The 21,921-nt window shown below is 45.4% G+C and overlaps 1 protein-coding gene across 1 annotated transcript in view; it reads left to right on the top strand.

Moving 5' to 3' along the window:
- Rftn2 (raftlin family member 2) overlaps positions 1-21,921 on the top strand; it is a 74,847-nt gene that overhangs the window by 12,570 nt on the left and 40,356 nt on the right. The window contains exons 3-5 of the mRNA XM_076550367.1: positions 257-911; positions 14,543-14,726; positions 18,333-18,447. Coding sequence (XP_076406482.1) covers positions 773-911; positions 14,543-14,726; positions 18,333-18,447 — 438 coding nt within the window. The 5' untranslated portion in view covers positions 257-772. The remainder of the gene's footprint in view (positions 1-256; positions 912-14,542; positions 14,727-18,332; positions 18,448-21,921) is intronic.

A 21,921-nucleotide genomic window follows, 5' to 3' on the forward strand; every position in this document is an offset into this window, starting at 1 on the left:
CATGTGGAAAGAGATTTTCAAACGTTCCACCTAGGACTAAAGCACTTTTCTGATTTTCTCTTCCTTCCTTCATTCCTTTCTTTCTCTTTCTCTTTTTCCCTTCTGTCCTCCTGTTGGATTCCAGGGTTCCCTCAGAAAGCTCACTTCCTTTCTGGAACTGATTTTTGTTTCCAACCACACTGAGAATCTCTCCCCTTCCCTCTCTCCCTCCCTCTCTCCCTTCCTCCTCTCCCCCTCCCTTTTGCTCTCTCGGCAGAAGCAGGGGACAGAGAGAGAGCAAGCCGGGGACCGAAGAGAGATCACAGACAGCAGGGCATCACTTGGACGGACTCTTGTCTTCCATCTGAGGATAACCACACCCGAGCTGTACTTTGCCTTTGGTTCCGTTTCTGAACACTTCTTTTCCATTCAGCCGGCCGGGAGAGACAAAGCCCCGTGCCCCGAGCGCCAGAGCTCTGGTCGGGGGCTGGCTGGTTGTAAATTGACGTGGCATGGAAATTCTCCGCTAAGTTGCAGCAGTTTGTGAGATCCAGCCCAGCGTCCCGGAGCCGGAGCAGAACCATGGGCTCCGTGCCCTTCCAGAAGAATGGATAAAGTCCCCCGCTCCTCGCCCGGGACCCGCTGTTTGCTTTCTGGATATCTCTCATTTCGCTGAAAATCAAACTAAAACAGCGAAGACTGTAACTTGATTTTCTGCAGCTTGAACAAGAGAATTGGCTGCTCCGGTGCCCCTTGCTCGTCCCCGGAATCTTAACTCCTTGCAGACTTTGCCATGGGGTGCGGACTCAGGAAGCTGGAAGACCCTGATGATAGCAGCCCTGGAAAAATATTTTCTACCCTCAAGAGACCGCAAGTGGAAACAAAGACAGAATTTGCTTATGAGTATGCGCTGCTGGATTTTACTTTACAAGGTACTCCTTACTTCTAATGTAGTTAACTGTTTCCAAAACTAAGAGAATACTCATTTTTTTGGAGTGTGGACCTGTGGATTCTTAAGCTTGTTTTCATAATGAAATTGTTTGGTCCATCTAACAATGACGCTTTGTTTCTTAATTACATCTGGGGAGATTTTTTTTTTTTTTTTTGCTTTTTTTTTTTTTAAACATGGTTCATGTGTATTATACAAAATTAGGAAAAGTGCTTGGAAATGTTCCTTTCGTTTTTAAAAGCAATTAGGACAAATGTTTGATTTCTAGGCCAAATTGCCGTAGCCTTGATGACAGCTTGTGTTTTGGAAAGATTTGAAAGGCACGGGACACAGGCTGTGGGCGATGCTACTTGTATGCACTATGGAAAACTTAGGCATAGGCAATTCTGAGATGGCCAGCGGGTTGAATTTTGTGATGATGTTACTCTGTGACACATTTGACCAAACTAAAGTTGACAAAAAGTTGTTGTTGTTGTTGTTGTGTAGAGGAAAAAAGTAGCCCTTCTGGGAAACACCTCCTCAGCTGGGTGCTCCATCCCTAACAGAGAAACTCTGTTCTCAAAAGTTGGAAACACAAATAAACAAGCCCAGAAGGAGGATCGGGAAGGGGCCCAGGCAGCTCCTCTTCCCCAAAGGCTTTGCCTTCCTCCTCGTGGAAACTGACTACAGTTACAGACACGTGTCCAACAGACACACAGACATAACAGAGTTTAAGACAAAGTGCATCTTTAATTATGATGTGCATAAAAAAAGTGAAATTTAGAGACACTTGCTGAGTTTTCCAGATACTAGTATTAAGTTCTTATGGCAAAGCATAATTTTAATTCAAGTCATACGTTTCATCAATTCATAGAGTTTATACTAATAAATTATCCTACTAGATAGTCCTTTATTCTCCTTTTCCCCCACTGCCGCCGCCACCACCACCACCACCCCTTTTTTTTTTTTTTTTTTTTTTTTTTTTTTTTTTTTTTTTGGTGTGCTCTGAAAACAGTGCATCTTTGTGCACAAAGCTAGAGCAGCCCATTTTTCTTTGTCAAAAATTGAGCCGGCCAGCAATCAGAATCCTCCCAGAGACACATAAGATCTCTACCTGTGCTTCGAACATGTTTACCTACCTGTTTTGACCTAAGTAAAGATAAGGCTGCCAGAAGAAGAAAAGTTAATATTCTCACTTTTCTTCTTTGTTGAGTGAATTTAAAATGGGTTGAGGTAAGGCTGATGGAAAAGTAGCCAGTAATCATGAATTTTTACATGCCTTTAAAAAAAGTCATTTGAGAAAAACCCTTGCAATGGGGCGCCTCTCCAGGGGGGTTCACTCCATAGCTTCTCCTTATCAGCACAGACTGTGTTGGGTGGTAAATGCATAGACTACAAGAACGGAGACGCTTAGGCCAGAACCATGTTCATCTGCACTTAAAGATTTTGGTGCACGGCTCACTTTCGGGGTGTAGAACTTTACGGGCTTGATGTTTTTTTCTGATTCATACCGTTCCAAGACGTTAGCACCTCCAACAAATACATATAAACACGATGACCTTCAACTCAAAATGACACACAGCCTTCACTCAGCAGTCATTTTGGTTTGGTTGTTAGCCGGAACCTTTTTCTCCATCACAGGAACATAATTCCCACTTTCCACTCTAGACGCTGCTGCAGAAGCGTGCTTCCGTCCTCTAGCGCAGGCATGGGTGTGTCGTGCACACGCTAACTCTAAAGCAGGCGCACGTCTTTGGGCAGCATCTGCTTCCTATTTGGTACAGGCGCCTGGTGGCCCGGCCCCATCAGGCCCCGTCGCTTCCCGGTTCTCCCACCCGTTCGTGTTTGGGGGTTTTGTTTGCCCGTTTGTTTTGGTCTCGCCTTTTCTTCAGAAGCCAGGGCTCTGGGTACCAGCCCAGCTCCGCCCCCTCTTCAGTCAGTTTCCCTGCCCCTCTCCTCCTGTCGCTGACAGCCACCTGCCTGCCACTGCAGCGTCTATGATAGTGAGTCTGGGTGGGCTAACACATGCCAGCCCTCTGCTTGGCACTGGCCAGCCCTTCCTGGAATTGCTGGGAAGCAAATGAATAGTGCCGCTCCTGGCTGCCAGACTACCACACAGCGAGAAACCTAGGCAGAAACAAAATGGCCTGGTGACAGCTGTGTGTGTTCACAGTGAGCCTGTCTCTTACTTTCCTGGGTTTTTTTGTTTTGTTTTGGTTTGGTTTGGTTTTGCCCCCAAATGGAAACCATAGAACAGAGAATAAAGTTTAAAGAGGGGGAGACTTTAAAAACCCCAAGTCCCTATGTTATGTTACATTGTATCTTGAACACTTATTTATCTCCCATTCAATTCTGCCTTTCTCCCCTTCCCCGGTCATTTCATTGCAAATTGGGTCGCGCAAAGTTTCCATGGTAGTATATGTGTGGTAGGAGAATGAAACGTTATTTTCACTCCAGTGCTGATGGGTTCGAAGTTGCTCCTCCTTTAAGGCGAACTCACTTTTTACGTCCCTCTTCTCAACCTTCTCATCAAACATCTGACCAGCTGCTGAGGGGACGGGTCAGTCAGCAAAGGGCACATTGTAGCACACCAGTAAGGACCGGAGTCCACATAAAAGCCCGGTGTGTCCATTGCACTCCCACATAAAAGCCGGGTGTGTCCATCGTCTTCCCAGCACCGGGGAGACAGACAGGCTGCTCTGGAGAGCACTGTCCCACCAGCCTAACCAACCCAGGAGCTCCAAACCCAACGAGAAACCTGTCTCAAAAAGTAAGGTTGACAGTAAATGTGGGAGACAGCCGCCGTCCCCCTGTGCCCTCCATGCACACTCAGGCACACTCAAGCTCACACAGGCATGCTTAAGTGCGCACACACACACACACACACACACGCACACACAAATCCAAGCAGAAAACAAGCAGCAGAGGTTTCCCAGCCTCTTCTCCCTCCAGTGTCTTTCCTGCCTCCCATGCTCTTGTCTTGTTCTCTCTGCTTCACCAGTCCCCTCTCTGTGCTTTTCTGGTCTTCCCGTCATTCCCTACATCTCAACAAGGAAAATATTAGCATGCCAGTTCGGCAAAGAAGACTCGCTAGTCCTAGTTCCCGGGTCATGAGTCCTTTTCAACTGCTGTGGCTGATTCCTTGTCTGCAGACGGGAATTCTAAAGCTGCTTACATCAGACGGCTGTTTAGATATTAACGGAAGTGAGGGAAGACTATCTCCAAGGGGTACCCCGGGGTTCGTAAGTGCTCGCTAAACACTAGCTATGACTGGCCCTCCTGTGAGAACACCTCTATCTCCAAGGCTGGGGATGGACCACATCCCTTTCCTCCTTTAAACCCAGCTCTTACTCCTCTTTGTATTCCCAGCTGGAAGTGGTGATTTGAAGGGGAACCGAGATAAAGTCTCCAAAAGAGGGAGCTTGGGCCCAGCAAGTGTCTCGGTCAGATTTGGTACATACCCATAAAGAGAACCACTCAACAAAAGCCACCAGAGTGAAACTTCCAGAACTGTGTAACACCAGTGAGCAGAGAGCCCAGGTTTAATACAGAAGGAGACAAGTCATGTTAAGTGTTAGAGAATATTCCAGAATAGGAATGGAGTTCTACAGAGAAGGTACTAAAAATCGACCACAGTTAATAAATACATGGTCAGAAAAAGGGTTTGAAAAAAAAAAAAGAGTGAGGCATGGTGGTGTACACCAATAATCCCAGGTCTTGGGAGGCTAACACAGAAAGATTGAGGCAGCTTGGGCTACATAGCAAGACCTGTCAGAAATAAAGAAAGGGGTGAAAGGGGATGAGGTAACAGGGAATCAAAATCAGACGGCATTTTGTATAAATGTATCAATCTAATGAATTCTGCTTCTCCCAAGCAATCAATGGATTTTTAAATGCTAAAGTGCTACACGGAGGGAAATTAATGATAGAATCGACTGAGTCCTCTTAAATGTTAATGTAATTGCTATTCTTTCCTTTTCCTAAACTACATAAGGTGTTCCATTATCTTTGAATTGGTGACATCGTCCACCTGGGAAAAATAACAAATCTCACAAATACAGACTATTGTGGAAAAGAATTCCATTCTGAACCGGGGGAGGAAGGGATCTCTATTAATAGCATACAGCTGACCCAGTGTTAAAACTGTCCAGAGCTGGAAATGTAGCTTCATTGGTAGTGTCTGCCTAGTCTGCGCGAAGCTTTGGGTTAAGTCCCCAGCACTGCATAAAACCAAGCAGGAAGACACAGCCCTGCAACCCCAGCCCTGGGGAAGGTGGAGGCAGGGGGGGTCAGTGGTCCAAAGCCATCCTTGTCTGCACAGCAGCTCTGAGGCCAGCCTGTGCTACATGAGACCCTGACTCACAAACAAACCAAAAACCAGTCAGTGTTAGGAGACAACACATATACATTCCTGCCAACTCTCTGGGCTTTCTCTGGGGCTTCCTTTCCTACCTGTGTTCCTTATGTCAAGTGAGAAGCACTCTGAGAACCTCTGTGCTAAAAAGCTGGGGTTTAACTATAGAAAAGCCTGGCTCACCCCCTGTGCTAAAGCTGGGGTACACTATAGAAAAGCCTGGCTCACCCCCTGTGCTAAAAGCTGGGGTACACTATAGAAAAGCCTGGTTCATCCCCTGTGCTAAAAGCTAAGTACACTGTAGGAAAGCCTGGTTCTGTGCACTTGAGCAGACTACCTCTGCATGAGCACCCTGTGGCAGGCAGGGAAGGAAGCATCAGCCTCAGTGTACCTACTGTGCCCTGTGATGCAGCCTAGGGCTGCAAAGGCCATGGAAGAAGAGCCTCTTGACCTGAATGGGCAGGTCCAGAAGGGCTCTTCAGAAGTGCCATCTCATCTGAGAGGTAAAGAATGAATGAGACTCTTGAAAAAGGCTTCTGTCCGGAACATTTAAATCACCACTACAAGACAATAAGGAAAGACAGCCCAGTTTGAAGAAAAAAAAAAGACAAGCATCTGGACATGTTGAGGGATATTCAATCACACTATGAAACCTGAGTTTGCATTTGCATTGATCAAATAAAATTAACCTTAGGTCAGGAGGCTGAGTTAGCAATTGGTAGACAGGAAGTAAACATAGAGCATCGGAGGGCGTCCGGGAGAGGTGGAGAGACACAGGAAGTAGTTGGGTGGGATTTGGGGTGACACAGGTTTTTCTGGTTTGGTGTAGCAGAAGCACAGATTTTTTGGAGACACCAGCAAGGAGAGTAGCTTTTTGCTACTCAGCCTCTCTGAGCTGGCAGGTTTTCACCCCAGCCTTTGAATCTCGAGTCTTATTTATAAATGGAACGACAGAGATTTAGTTAAAGCTGCCTTTAGTGGCAGCAACAGAGCTGGTACCTTCCGGGACAGAATTCTCCCCCAGGCTGTGGCCTGAGTGGCCAGGCCACTACTAGAGAAGCAGGCTAAGTAACTGCAGAGACACAATTGCCAGCTGAAATAGATTGAGGAGCAGCCACTGTGCCAAAGTTAAAACAACATGAACAGACAAAATCAGAAATCCAAGTGGCCAAAAAACATGAAACTGTATCCGGTCATTGGTGATCAGGAACATGCATGTTTAAACCACTACTATAAAACACCCAGAACAGCTAAAATTCTGAGACTGTCAATGACAGGTGCCAGTAAAGTATAATAACCATTTGAAAAAAAAAAAGGGGGGGGGGATTTTCTACTTAACTGAAGATACACCCAGGGCTCACATACACCATGTGTTGTACAAGGATGTCCAAGTCAAGCAATTGGGAATTCCCAAGCCAAGAGCATGCTCACACAAGGGACCAGTGGACTGCAGACATCCACTAACAGTTTTTGCAAAGGGCCAGATACAAACATGGTTGCTTTATGAGCCAGGTGGCCTCGGTCACACCTGCTCAGCTCTGCAGCCGCAGGGGACACACAGCTAAACACCATGGCCATCCCTCGCTGACTTCTGTTATCCTGCAATGAAAGCAGAACTCCAGAAACACAGCTCACGGGCAAGTCCAGCACTGAGTGAGTGTGAAGACACACCCTGAGTGAGCACTGTAGGATTCCATTTTCATAAGGCTCAAAACATCCACCAATCAGCCTGGCAGTTTAGCCCAGGGGCAGACCACTTCTTTTTTATCTTTTTTTAAGTTTTTTTAAATACCAACCACAGTTTCCCCTCCCCTCCTCCCATCCACCCCCATCCCACCCTCCATCCATTCCTCAGAGGGGGTAAGTTAAGGCCTCCCGTGGAGTGTCAACAAGTCTGGCGTATCAGGTTGAGGCAGGACCAAGCCCCTCCCCGCAGCATCAAAGCTGGGCAAGGTGTCCCTCCATAGGGAATGGGCTCCAAAAAGCCAGTTCATGCACTAGGGATAAATCCTGATCCCACTGCCAGGGGCCCCACAAACTGCCCAAGCCACACAACGGTCACCCACATTCAGAGGACCTGGTTCAGTCCCCTGCAGGTTCCCCAGCTGTCAGTCCAGAGTCCGTGAGCTCCCATGAGCTCAGGTCAGCTGTCTCTGTGAGTTTCCCCATCATGATCTTGACACCCCACCCACTCACCCCCGCCGCCGCCGCTTGTACAATTCCCTCCTCCCTCTCTTTGACTGGACTCCAGGTGCTCGGCCCCTGCCTAGCTGTGGATCTCTGTGGGTGAAGGCTCTTCGATGACAGTTAGGGTAGCCACCAATCGGATTACAGGGAAAGGCCGTTCAGGCACCCACTCCGCTATTGCTAGGTGTCTTAGCTGGTGGGTTCCCGGGAATTTCCCCAGCACCAGGTTTCTCCCTAAGCCCAGAATGGCGCCCTCTATCATATCTCTTTCTCGTTGCTCTCCCTCCCGAGCTCAACAATTCCATTCCCTCGTGTTCTCATCCCCCATCCACACACACACACACACACACACACACACACACACACACACACACACACACACACTCCCAGTTTACCCAGAGATCTTCTCTCTTTCCCCTTCCTAGGACAATCCATGCATGTTCCTCTTAGGGTCCTCCTTTTTAACCAAGCTTCTCTAGGGTTGTAAATTGTAGCCTGGTTATCCCTTGCTTTATGTCTAAAATCCACTTATGCATGAGTACATACTGTGTTTGTCTTTCTGGGTCTGGGTCATCTCACTCAGGATGGTTTTTTTTCTAGTTCCATCCATTTGCCTGTAAATTTCAAGATATCATTGGTTTTGCTTTTGGTTTTTGTTTTTTACCACTGAGTAATACTCCATTGTGTATACGTACCACATTTTCTTTATCCATTCTTCGGTTGAGGGGCATCTAGGTTGTTTCCAGGTTCTGGCTATTACAAATTGTGCTGCTAAGAACATAGTTGAGCATGTTTCCTTGTAGTATGATTGAGAATCCTTTGGGTATATGCCCAAGAGTGGTATGGCTGGGTTTTGAGGTAGATTGACTCCCAATGTACTGAGAAAGCACCATATTGATTTCCACAGTGGCTGTACAAGTTTGCACTTCCACCAACAGTGGAGAAGTGTTCCCCTTGCTCCACATCCTCTCCAACATAAGCTGTCTGCAGTGTTTTTGATCTTAGCCATTCTGACAGGTGTAAGATGGTATCTCAGAGTCGTTTTGATTTGCATTTCCCTGATGGCTAAGGATGTTGAACAATTCCTTAAATGTCTTCTGGCCATTTGAGATTCTCCTGTTGAGAATTCTCTGTTTAGATTTATAGTCCATTTTTAATTGGATTATTTGGTATTTTAACCTCTAATTTCTTGACTTCTTTATATATTTTGGAGATCAGCCCTCTGTCAGATGTGGGGTTGGTGAAGATTTTTTCACATTCTGTAGGCTGCCATTTTGTTTTATTGACCGTGTCTTTTGCCTTACAGAGCTTCTCAGTTATGGGAGGTCCCATGTATTAACTGTTGCTCTCAGTAGCAGACCACTTCTTAGCACACAGTCTCTGCTTGACATTGAACCATAGACTGCATTGGGCTGCATTCCCAATCTCTGGCTCTAACTAAGGAAGAGCAAGCAGTGGTTACTGGGCAGTCGAGGTTAGGTGTGATGGAAAGAGAGAACCAAGATTGGAAAGAGTGGACTGAGAGGTCTCTGGAGAGCAGGCCACTTTCTCATTTTTGATTAAATACTGGTCACCAAAGTTTTGGTGGTTTAAAGTATATTCCATGCTCATATTCATGTATACGTTATACCCTCCCTCCAGAGGAAAGTTCAAAGAGTAGGAATGGATGGGAATAACGCAAACAAGGGTGAAAGACGGAATGAACAAAGGCTAGAAGTGAGAGGAATTCTGTAAGCTGGAGGCTGCATGGTTCGTGAAGGAGAAAGAATACAAAGGCAGGTCGCAGGATTCCCAAACCGCCATGAGTCTCTCCCACATGTGTCCAGCTTGGCCAAGCAAGGTGGCACACGCCTCTAATCCCAGCACTCAGGAGGTGGACACAGGATAATTGGCCCCATGTTCAAGGCCAGCCTGGGCTCCTGAGACCCTGTCTCAAAATACAAGAAAAAGAGAAAAGAAAAAGAAAAGCTGCCAGAATGTTACTTCATTTAACTATACTGAGTCAATGTTTTTTACATAGTAGCCGTATTTCTCAATTACTCAAAAACCTCTCACTCGGAGAATAGAGCAGAAAATCCTAACAGCTACACATTAAATTGCTTCACAATCTATCATAGTCTAAGCCAGCGTTCTCAACCTGGGGGTCAGATGACCTTTTCACAGGTGCCAAGCATATCAGATATTTACATTACGACTCAAAACAGTAGCAAAATTAGTTATGAAGTAGCAACAAAAATAATTTTATGACTGGGGTCACCGCAACATGAGGAATTGTATGCAAGGATCGCAGCATTAGGAAGCTGAGAAGCGCTCATATGGCTGACCTCATGCCTGAACTCACAAATCTTCAACAAACATGCTTCAAATCAATGAAGTTTTCTTCCCTGTGGGCACATGGGTGTCCCAGTCCCCAAGTCTTGCTGCCTGGGTTCCAGCTCAACCTCAGAATTTATTAGCAATTTGGATCAATTCCCTAATCTCTCTCCTTGAATTTCCTTATCAGACAATAAACACCCACCGTGAAGGGTTTGTAGGGATTAAGAACTGGATGTGATCTGTTCACATAGAACTGGGCACATATTGGAATTCGTTGCTTATTTTCCTGTTCTACACTTGCTGAGGAGAACATGCATGTTGTTGGACCATGCCCCTTAAAACTGTGGGGGGAACATGCACATTGCCAGACCATTTTGATTTTCCTTAAGAGTTTTAGATATATTTTATAAATACAAACCAATCTTCAGAGTTAAATTGGTGGAAATAATTATATATGGTTTGTGCTGTTTCCACAGAACTGTGTTGTCAGAGCAAAATTTTTAGTGTTTAACGAGTTCCCAGCTTTAGAGTAGAAAGTGACTCTTGGTATGTTTTTGCTAATTTGGGTTTGGGGGGCTTGTTTGTTTGGGGTTTTTTGTTGTTTTGTTTTGTTGTTTGTTTGAGGCCTCATGCTGTAGCCCAACCTGGCTGAAACTCACTGTGTAACACAGGCTGCTTTAGAACTTGTCATAATCCTCCTGCTTCAGCCTCCCAGATGTAGGGATGACAAGCAGGAGCCACCGGGTCCACTGACTCACATTTAAAGGTTCAAGCTTTGTTGATGAAGCTTTTTAGCAAAGGAGCATGAAAAGCATCCATGAATATTTTAGTCTAGAAGCTTTGAAAAGAAAGAATTTTTTCAACCCTCCACAAGTCTTAATTGTCACAATATAAACTCACTTAGCATTTGTATAATTTTCAAAGCAATTACAGATTGCTCTCTTCCAGACGCCTCACAACAGCCCTGTAGGATACAAGCCGAGCTTTTACAGACCTTGTAGCATTAATGTCACAGTCACCGGCCACACCCACCAAGGCTATAAACACCATTTGTTCCTTCTCTCAAAGAATGTGCGCAGCATCAGGCCGGCCACAGCTGCGGCTCACTGCCTGTGCTTGCAATCCACCGAGACAGTCACCACCTCCCCCTTAATTTCCTGTGTTTAAAGGGCAGTAGAGCCTCTGATATTCCTGCCCGCTGTAAGGACGTCAAATCAAAGGGCTGGCAGAGGCTGTGCCTGCCATGGATATGTAATGACCCACTCTTTGAGAGCAGCTGAAAACTTGCCATCTGTAATGAGATCTGGCGCCCTCTCTGTGTACATAATAAAAAAAATAAAAAATAAAAAGAAAGAAAGAAAACTTGCTCAATGTGTACTACTCACCAGGGAGAGATTTGAATACCTCACAGCCTTAAGCTCAGTTGAAAACATTCAGATAGAGAAATGCCATGAAAAGAAGTTCTCCACAAAACTTGAATTTGAGGTGATGGACAAGATACACATGGACCTTTACATATATGCACACACACATTGCATATGCACATGTGCACACCTACATGCACATGTGCACACCTACATGCACATGTGCACACATACACACATGCACACACATATGCACACAAATACACACATGCACCCGCACACACACATATGCACATACACACACACACATGTACATACACCCCTAGTAATGACTACCAAGCCAGCCAGAAAATCGAGGCCAACCCGGTAACGCCTTTGGATAAAAGTCACACCGTTCCTCTTCATCACACCCTGTCCTAGTTTGTCATCCTGTTGCCATAGTAAACACCATGACTAGAAACAACTTGGAAAGACACGGGTTTATTTCATCCTACACTTCCGGTCACTATCCGTCATTGAGGACAGTCACAGCAGGAGCTCAAGGCAGGAACAACCATGGAGAGGAGATGCTGCCTGGCTTGCTCTCTCTGTTTCTGCTCTCTGTCCTCTACCATACAGGCCCACCCACCACGGGATGGCACCGCCCACAGGGGGCTGGGTCCTCCCTCCTGCATCGATTGGGTAGCAATCAGCAAAATGCTCCCAGACGTAGTAGTCATCGGCCACTCTGATACAGGCAATTCCTCAGTTGAGATTTCCTCTTCCCAGGCGTGTCAAATCCTTCAGAGTGTACAGCCCAGGCTGGCTTCAAACTCTCCATCGTCCTAACTCTGCCTCTTCAGTGCTGGGATCGCAGTCACATGTCAACACATATGGCATAAATTGTGCTTTTTTAAAATAGTCATTCATTTTTATTTTAGGTGTGAGTTTTGAGGGCATGTATGTCGGGGCACATATGTGCAGTGCCTGAGGGAGCCAGAAGAGAGCATCAGATACCATGTAGGTGCTGGAAACCAATCCCAGGTCCTCCAGAAGAGCAGCCAACGCTCTTAACTGCTGAGATGTCCCTCCAGACCATAAATCATTCTTTGATTTTGGTAAAACTTTGTCCCCAAATGTCTCTCCACATTTCACTCCATATTGAAGCCAGTTAAACCAGATGTAGCTCCATCTCATTATTTTTGTTCTTTGTATGTAATGTGGCTTTTCTTGTGTGATACCATTAACGTAGTGTGGGGCCTCATGCTAGAGCTTTCTGAAAAGAACATGACTTTCTGCTCTGGATTCTCACAACCTTCTTTTTTGCTTTTTAATAATACTTTATTTTTATTTTATGGGCATGGGTGTTTTGCCTGCATGTGTGTCTGCATGAGGGTGTCGGATCCCCTGGAACTGGAGTTACAGATAGATGTGAGCTGCCATGTAGGTGCTGGGAATTGAACCTGGGTCGTTTGGAAGAGCAGCCAGTGTTCTCAACTGATGAGCCATCGCTCTAGGCCCTCACAGTGTTCTTGACCACCCTCACTTTTGTGACCAAGAAAATGAAAGGCAGTTCCTCGGCGCTGCCGGGATTGTGCCTCTTTGCTTTCTCTACTAACCGGCCTGACTTTCGTTTCCCCTAGCTAGTAGTGGTGATTGTTTTTTGTTCAATTATTTTACCTCTTTACTGTCCTAACCAACAGCAATTCTGTTTAACATGATGACGTAAGGAACATGTGAGGAACAGAAGGATGTGAGTAAGATAGGGAATTCCCGGTTGAACAGCCAGGACAAGCATATAAACAAATTACTCTAACCCAGTGCAGAATGGCCAGCAGAGGAAGGAAAGATTAGTGCAGGGATGGGCACAGGGAAGGGGATGAAGGCTTACTGTGATAAAAACAGAGTGACAGGTTCGGAAATCAGAGCTGTCACACGTCCAAGTAAGATGCGCGAGTTCGAGGCTAAGAGGATTTCTGCGGGTCACGCTAACCCCTCCACTTCCTGCCCCATGCCATGTAACCCATTAAATGACTTTCATTTTCTTTAAGATGATGTACAGTTGGAAAAGTTCTAAAGATAAGTTTACATTATGTTGTGTTCCTTGGTCTTAAGAGATTGTTTCACATTATTGTACAGTTTCTCAGCGGCTTTGTTTGAAAACGTCGGGGTTTGTAGACCAAATGCTAAGAAAGAGTCAAGCCAAATAATGACGAACCACTTGCCACACAGACAGGCCTGGGATGTTTACGTGGAGACCAGATGTTTCTTCAAAGTTCAGAACTGTCCTTGTTTTTGCTCCTATTCATAATGGGAAGAAAATGTTTTAGACGCAGGATATTAGTTTAAATCCAAAAGGGACTAAAACCTGAAGGAAATGGATTCATGCTGGCCTGTGTAGCTTTCTGTTGAGTGCCTCTTTTTCAGTTGAGAAGCTGGCGTGAGCGCTCACTGACATGGGATTGTTCCGTCACATGAGTGTCAGGGTCAGGGGACAGGGACTTCCCTCTGACCCTTCTTCCTCATCTGCTTCTTAACCTTCTTCTGGTGCTCCAGCATCGGCACAGCTCTGTGCTGGACTCCACTGCCCTGTGAGTGTGAAGCCAGGCCCGCCCATACCTGGAATTACCTTCATATGCTTCCTGTTTCAAAAGACAGTCAACTCCAGGTCTACTTCTGGATAATAATCCTTAATTGTCCTCCATAAAATAAGAAATATGACAGATCATGAAGCTATTTAAATTAATATTTCCGTAACTTCGAGGACATTTTCCCCAGTTGCATACCATTTTTCCTTCTTCTCGTCTGGTCAACACAGGTGTTCAGAGTTACGATGGATGCACCTCCAGCTGCATAGCAGTTTTGCTTTTAAATTTCATATACATCTAGTTCTCTTTTTTTTTCTTCTTCCTTTTTTTTGATAGTTTCTGTCTAGCAAATACAGTGTCTCCCCTTTTTAGTTTTTAAATTTACATGAACTGTATTTTAAGAAATCATGCATCTTATCTTGCTCAGTCATAAAAAAACTATTGGCTTTTTGAATTATTATTTTGATGTATGTCTTTATCATCTTTTAAAGACAATATAGCCACTTCAATAAAATCCTGAGTAGTAAAGCTCTTCCATTGGAAAAAGAGGAACTTATAAGGCACTCACTCCAGTGGTGCTTTAGGAAGTATTGGCAACATCATTATCTATCAGTTGGTTAAACCACCTTTGCTGTTGTCCAAAATAGGTTTCCTTTACGGTCATGCCACCCTGAACACATCTACTATCACCTGAAATAGAAAATACATAACACATGTTAGCTGTCTCACCCAAAATTAAGCCACATGGTTGTCTCTCCTGTTCATAACTATTATCTCATATAGATAGAAATAACGCACAATTCAATATTACCAATATGAAACCTTCTCTTCACTTTTGCTATTTCAGCTTCAACAAACCCAGAAGTCATCAAGATAAATTCAGTTCTGGATATAGTTGCCAAGGTGGAAGACTATTATCTTAAGGGCTATGTTGTTGGGGCCATTCACCCAGTTATACAGCCTGTGGGGCATCGCAAACACCTCCCAGCAAGTCACCTGTACAGAGTGGTGCTGACTCGCGTGAAAGTGAGGTAAGCTTGAGGAAGCCACTCAGAGGCCCTTCAGAGGGATGCTTTGCTTTTGTCTTGTTGTCTTGCTGGTGTTTCGTTTTGTTTTGTTTTTGAGGAGATTTTGTTTTGTTGGTTGGCTTTTGGTGGTTTTGGGGGGTGGGGAAGTGGTTTGAGACAGGATTTCTCTCTGTAGACCAAGCTGGCCTCAAACTCAGAGATCCACCTGCCTCTGCCTTCTGAGTGTTTGGATTAAAGGTGTGCGCCACCACCATCTGGCAGCTTTTCTTTAATCTAAAAGAAAAGAAATTTCGAAAGAGTGATGGAGAACAAAGGATCCTCAGGGATGATTCAAGGCACATTTTTCACAGCTGAATTGAACTGGAATAAGGAGACTCACACCTTTAAAACTCCTGATTAAGCCAAGTGTGGTGGTTATGGAGGATGCCCAGCACTCAGGAGGGTCAATGAGGCGTGAGGACCTCAACTTTGACACTGACGTGGGCTCCATAGAACGATTCGAGCTCAAAGGAGCCAAAACACCAAAAACCCTCCTGGTCATTGTCTCCACTCTTTGGGGCAAATACATAGGCACTAAGTGAAGATGTTGATGAGCAAAAGGAAGGAAGTAGATCCAAGAATCACCCCGAAAAGCTGGGTGTAGGAACTCCTGTACAACCACCAGACGACAAGGAGCGGCATCAGCCTAGGCGTGTCAAGCAAAGAGAGACAGCCCGCTCTCACTGAGCTTCTCCAGCGACCTCTGTTCTCAATAAGAAGGGCAGCCGAACCAGTTCATGTCACAAAGCCCGCAGAGCAGGAAGCACAACCACGCCAAATCCTCCACATTAGATAGACACACGGGCAACTTTTCACAGATGAATACATAAGTCAGTGGCACACACTTGTGCAAGGCCCTGGGTCTGAGCCTTAGCACCCCAAGAAAACAGTTGTCTTAGGCACTGCTGTGACGAGTCATGGTGACCAAGGAACTCTTAACAAAGAAACCATGCCAGGTGGTGGTGGCGCACACCCCTTTAATGCCAGCACTTGGGAGGCAGAGCCAGGTGAAACTCTGTAAGTCTGAGGCCAGCCTGGGCTACAGAGTGAGATCCAGGACAGGCACCAAAACCACACAGAGAAACCCTGTCTCGAAAAACCAAAAATAATTAAATAAACAATTAAATAAATAAAAAAGAAAACATCTAGTTAGTTGGGGGTTTACCTATGATATTAGAGGGCCAGTCCATTAGTATCATGGAGGAATGGATATAGTCATGGTGCTGGGCAGTAGCTGAGAGCTCACATCCTGATCATTGTGCCTAGGGTGGGCTGGCAGTGACACACCTACTCCAAGGCCACACCCCCTAATCCTTCCCGGTAGGTCAACTGAGGACCGGCAGGAGCCTATAAGGGAGGGTCATTCTCATTCAAACCACCCCAGCTTCTCTGACTCTCTCCAATGAAGAATGAAAATGGCCACAAGATTGTCATATGTAAAACGTTTGGTACAACCCTCCTTCTGTGTTGAAACTGTCTGGGTCTTGTAGCTGGGCGGAGGGACAGTGGGTAAAGGCACTTACTGTGCCAGCCTCATCCCAGAACACACATAAAGGTGGAGGGAGAGAACCAACTCCACAGAGGCACCCTCTGCCCCACGGGCACACTGTGCCCCCCACACATACTCATACACAGACACCATGCTGTTTTTTTAATCTCAGTGTTTCCTCTTCATAGTGATGGATCCATGTAAAGGCTAAAGAAAATCATAATAGGCAGAAAGGGGGTGAGAAAATAGGAAAATTGGAAAGGGAAGGAAGACAAGGGAGAGCCAGTCTTTAAAAATTCCAGATGCTCTGGCCCCGCCCCTTGCCAGCCACTGCTGCAGGAGAGCTGGTCCTGCTCCTCACCGGAGGGGTGGGGGTGCCCCTGTGGAGACCTGGGCTGATCAACTCGACTATCACCCAGGCCCACATCCAGTGCTTTGAATTGACCCACCTCAACATCAACCCCATCCAAGACCTGCTGGAGTCCATAACGGGACCGGTCCTGGGGACCATAGACCCTCCATGACTGGGGGTAACAGCAGGACACCTGAGAGGCGCCTCAGTGAGGGCCAGTGATGATGGTGATGATGGTGATGATGATGATGGTGATGATGATGATGGTGATGATGATGACGGTGATGATGATGATGATGGTGATGATGATGGTGATGATGATGGTGTTGATGGTGATGATGGTGATGATGGTGATGATGATGGTGATGATGATGGTGTTGATGATGATGGTGATGATGATGGTGTTGATGATGACAGTGATGATGACGGTGATGATGAGGATGGTGGTGATGATGATGGTGACGACGGTATGCCAGAGGCCTTGAACCAGACCAAAAACTCCTTGCCGTGAACATTTGCATGTAAAGCAGAGTGGACAAAGGGGTGTGCTGTGTGACACACTGCAGCTCCCAGTGCCACTAAGACAAACGAGGAGGTGATGGAGAGTGGGGGAAGCCGGAGGTGCCAAGTGGGGTTTTGTTGTTAGTTTTTACTTTTTTCTTTTCTTGTTCGGAGGAGGTTACAAGGGTGGATTTGGAGGGACTGAGAATGAGTGGGGTTGGGGTGCATGATGTGAAATTCTCAAAGAATCAATTAAGAAAATCATGTTAAATTTTAAAATCCCAGCTGGTAGGTTGGGAGTGGAGCTCAGTTGTCGGAGAGTGCTTGCCTAGCAGGTGGAAACCCTGGGCTCATTTTCTGGTACCACACAGAACAGATATGGGTCACACCCCAGTAAATCCCAGCATTCGGGAGGGTCAAGAGACTAAGTTCATCCTCTACTACATATCAAGTTTGAGGCCTGCTTAAGATACATAAGAACTTACCTAAATTTCAAAAAGAAGAAGAAGAAGGAGGAGGAGGAGGAGGAGGAGGAGGAGGAAGTCTGGTGTTTTGTTTTGTTTCCACACTAAGGATCAAATCCAGGACTTTACACATTCTAGGCAGGTACTGTGCCACTGAGACGTGTCCCTGCCCCTGTCTTGTTTTTAAGGGGCAGTAACTGCTATTCATACACACACACACACACACACACACACACACACACACACACACACTCATACACATGAGTGTGTATGGACTTCAGCTTTTACTAGAATACAAATGTTTTCAGCTCAAGCCTTACTAAGCACATGTGACATTTTTTACACAGTAGTAATGCTTATGTCCTGATTACAAATCCCATCAGCTGTGATAACTACCTACCTTTCCTGCTGTAGTGTTACATAGGCCCAGAAATGCTAAAACTTGGCAGAAGTTAAGAGATCAGTAAAGAAAAGAGGGGAAAAAAACAGACATTTATCTGCATTTAAATAGGATTGTTTTTTACTTATGCTCTGTCCAATAACAAAGTCTCTTTCATTCACTTTGAATTGGGAATTAAATGGCTGGAAGGTTAAATTAAGGAAACATAACAGAAATCGCTGTGCCTGTGGCATTCTGTTTGAGGTAACCGTTGGGATTGGAATAACTAAGTGACAGCCTTGACCTTGCTTCTGAGTCACTCAAGGTTTTCACATGGACGTAGGTGGGAAGCGGTAGTTTGCCTCTGACCTTGTTCTCCTTGCAGCCCCAAGCACTCAGCAGCGCCGGGGGGACCGAGGCATGCCAGGCTTGTCATGGAGGAGTGTCCACTCACCTACGAGACACCAGCGAGCGACGCAGCAAAGGAACTCATGGAAAAGGTACCGGGTACACAGCCCTCATGGCGAACTAAGAAACAACTCCCTTCCTTCCCTGAAAACCGTACAGAACCCAGGCATGGTGGCACAGCCTGAAATCCTGGCACTAGGCAAGGGGAGGACCATGAGTGCCTGGTCATCCTCAGCTACATACTGAGTTCAAAACCAGCCTGAACTACATAGTGAGTTTCAAGCAGCCTAAGCTACAGTGTAGGACCCCAAAGATTAGGGAACTGGCCATGGCTTATTCTACAGAATTCAAAACGTAAAGCGTGTGAGCCAAGTGCGTAGAGTCTAAAACTCCACTAGTCTGGATCCTCTGGAGGAGGAACAGAAACGATGAGCGTGTTGAAGGGGTATGCCAGGCTGCTTTACACAGCACCGCCTGAGCAGGACAGCAGTGGCTACCTTCATACTGAGGCTGAGAACCCAGTAGCTGCTCCTTCCACAAGACCAAATGCCTTAGCACTCCTGGTCAGGTGCCTAGTGCCTTGAAGATTCTGGAGAGACACTGGTCTTCAGTCCATTTTGGAAGGCCCAAAAGCTGGGTTTTAATGTCAGCCAAAAGCAGCAGCAGCCGGTTGCTGCCAGCATAAATGAACTTAGCATCACAGGAAGGCAAGCAAGCAAAGAGCAAAAGCTTTGTGTCTCCATTTCCCTTCATCTGGGATGCCACCAGAGGTACCACCCACATTTAGGGTGCGCCCCCCCCCCCCACTGCAGTTGAACTGAGCAAGAAAATTCCTCACAAGTGTGCCCATTAGCTTGCCTGTTAATTGATTCCAGATCCAGTTAAGTAAATAACCAAGATTAGCCATCACAAAAACATAAATAAAGGCCAATAAAACAGAATAGAGCGAGTAAGTTCCCAACTGCATGTAAGAAGTTTACTAACAGCCGGGAGGTGGTGGTGGCGGCACACGGCTTTAATCCCAACACACGAGAGGCAGAGGCAGGCGGATCTCTTGAGTTCCAGGTCAGCCTGGTCTACAGACAGAGTTCCAGAACAGCCAGAGCCACACAAAGAAACATTGTCTTAAAAAACCAAAAAAAAAAGGAAGGAAGGAAGGAAGGAAGGAAGGAAGGAAGGAAGGAAGGAAGGAAGGAAGGAAAGAAGGAAGGGGGAAAGAGAGAGAGAGGGAGAGAGAGAGAGAGAGAAAGAAAGAAAGAAAGAAAGAAAGAAAGAAAGAAAGAAAGAAAGAAAGAAAGAAAGAAAGGAAAAGAAGTTTAGTAACGAACATGGCAGCATAAAATACAAGAATAACCATGACTTAGTCAATACTTAGGGAAGTCGGCACTGTTTCATGGAAAATAGATTCCAGAAGTTTCCGAAGAGACAAAGAGGTAAGTTTTTTTTTAAATATGAAAAATATCTGAAAGAAAACAAAAATAACCATATTCGTTTGTGAATGGAGGAGTTGGCATTAAAAACAAATTATGTTATTTTTAAGAAAAATTAACTTGGAAAGAGATCAAGGGAAGTTTTGCAATTAATGTATCCTTTGGAAGCTGCACAAATAAAAAGTTGAATGCTAAATATAGATCGACTAAACCAAGAAAAACATATATATCCATAAATACTCTAACCTGATGGATTTGTGTGTGTGTGTGTGTGTGTGTGTGTGTGTGTGTGTGTGTGTGTGTGTAAGTTGTTTTAGTCACAGCAGCCTACTTATAAGTTCTTAGCTTCTATTTGTTTTTGTTATTGTTGTTTTTGTGGGGGGTTGTTTGTTCTGTTTTTGAAATGGACTGTCACTATGTAGCCTTGGCTGCCCTGGAGCCCTCTTTGTCGACCAAACTGGCCTTGAACTCACGGAGATCAACCTAGCTCTGCCTCCTGAGTGCTGGGATTAAATTGCACAGCACCACACCCAGCCTTTATTTAATTTAAATAGATAGGGTCAAGAACCCAAGGCACTTTCCTTCAGGTAAAATGTGTGAGTCTAGAGTGAGATGTGCTGGCTCCCAGTTACAATACTTTGAGCAAGGTGTAGTGGTTTATACCTGTAGTCTTAGCAGGTAGGAGGCTGAGGCTGAGGCTGGGAGACGAGTTCCAGACCAGCCTGGGTTACTAAGAAAAAGAAAAGGAAGAGTATAGTTTGTTTCTGTTGCTGATTTCAAGCCTTAAGTAACCACTTGTAGAGAATCGTCTGTGGTTTGTGTCTCATCAGTAACAACCGCTAATGATGTTTCCCACTTAGGTACAAAGTTACCATTCATCTGCCCTGGGTGGGAAAAGTCCAGGAGACCAGGTTTTACAAGTACACACACTGTTTAGTGCCACTATTCTGGGTATTTCTTTTTCTGGGAATAAATCCATTCCTGACAGCTTCTTTTGAAAACAAAAATGTAACTACTAATTGAGTCTTGATAGATGACCACGGGAGCGCTTATTTTGAATCTGACTCCTGGGCGCAGTTAAAGACCTACTTACACAGGAAAGCACTGTTGTTTCAGCAATTAGACTAACCGGGACCCTTCTCTAAGTGAAAAGCTTCAGGAAACATACACCCGAAATATCCCAACGTTGCCCTGGGCATGAGCAAGAGTGATTGGTGAATGGAAAATGTTTTTGAACAGCCACTTTTTGTGAATACTTGACCGTTGAACAGCTAGTTTTCAAGTCAAGCTTTAACTATTAACGTCTAGTCTATTTTTAGTTGGTACTGAGGATCGAACACTCGGCCTCCTGAACGCAGGCATCCACTCTGAGCTAGATCCCCACCCCTGTCCATTCTATTTTTAATATTCAGTTTGCATTTTTCTTCTCTCGGGGTTTTAAAATACCGCATTTAAAAATATCAGAAGCGACCCAACAAGCAAAGGTATGGCTACCCAAGCTGAGACCTGAGTTCAATCCCTAGGAACCCACATGGTAAAAGAGAATCAACTCCTACAAGTTGTCCCCACATCCCAATAAATAAGCCTAATTAAAATTATTCATCCTCCAAGTTAAAATGGAAAAGACGTCAATATATCTGATCCTAGACTTTTCCTGAAGAAGAAAAGAAGTATCTGCTATAGTACCAGAGAGAAGTTTTCCTGAATATCTCCACTCAAATCTAACTCCTAGAAAGGACACTGACAAGAGATTTACCCCTTTCTACTCCCAGAATGCGGAGCCCTCTCGTATCTCCCTCTTCTCTCCCAGGTGTCCTGTGGGGATGTCCACGTCTCCACACAGTGTTAAATCTCAGAATGGAGCTCTTAGAGGAACGAGGCAGTGCTGGCCGTAGTCCGGAGTTCAGACTCCTCAAGCTCTCTGTCCTCTGAGCTGGGTGAAGCGGCCCCTTCCATCACACTGCTCTCCATTTCTCCAGTTCCTCCTGCCTTTGAAAATCTCACTTCATCTGTCGGCGTTTCCATCTTCAATCCCTAGCAGAACTCTCTCCTGGGTAACACTTAAAATGTTTAGAGGTTTGAAACAGTGACCATGAAAAACCAACACTGCTGAGCCAGGCACGGTGGCACACACTG

This window comes from Peromyscus maniculatus, chromosome 13 (genome assembly GCF_049852395.1).
Source record: "Peromyscus maniculatus bairdii isolate BWxNUB_F1_BW_parent chromosome 13, HU_Pman_BW_mat_3.1, whole genome shotgun sequence".
Classification (NCBI taxonomy): Eukaryota; Metazoa; Chordata; class Mammalia; order Rodentia; family Cricetidae; genus Peromyscus; species Peromyscus maniculatus.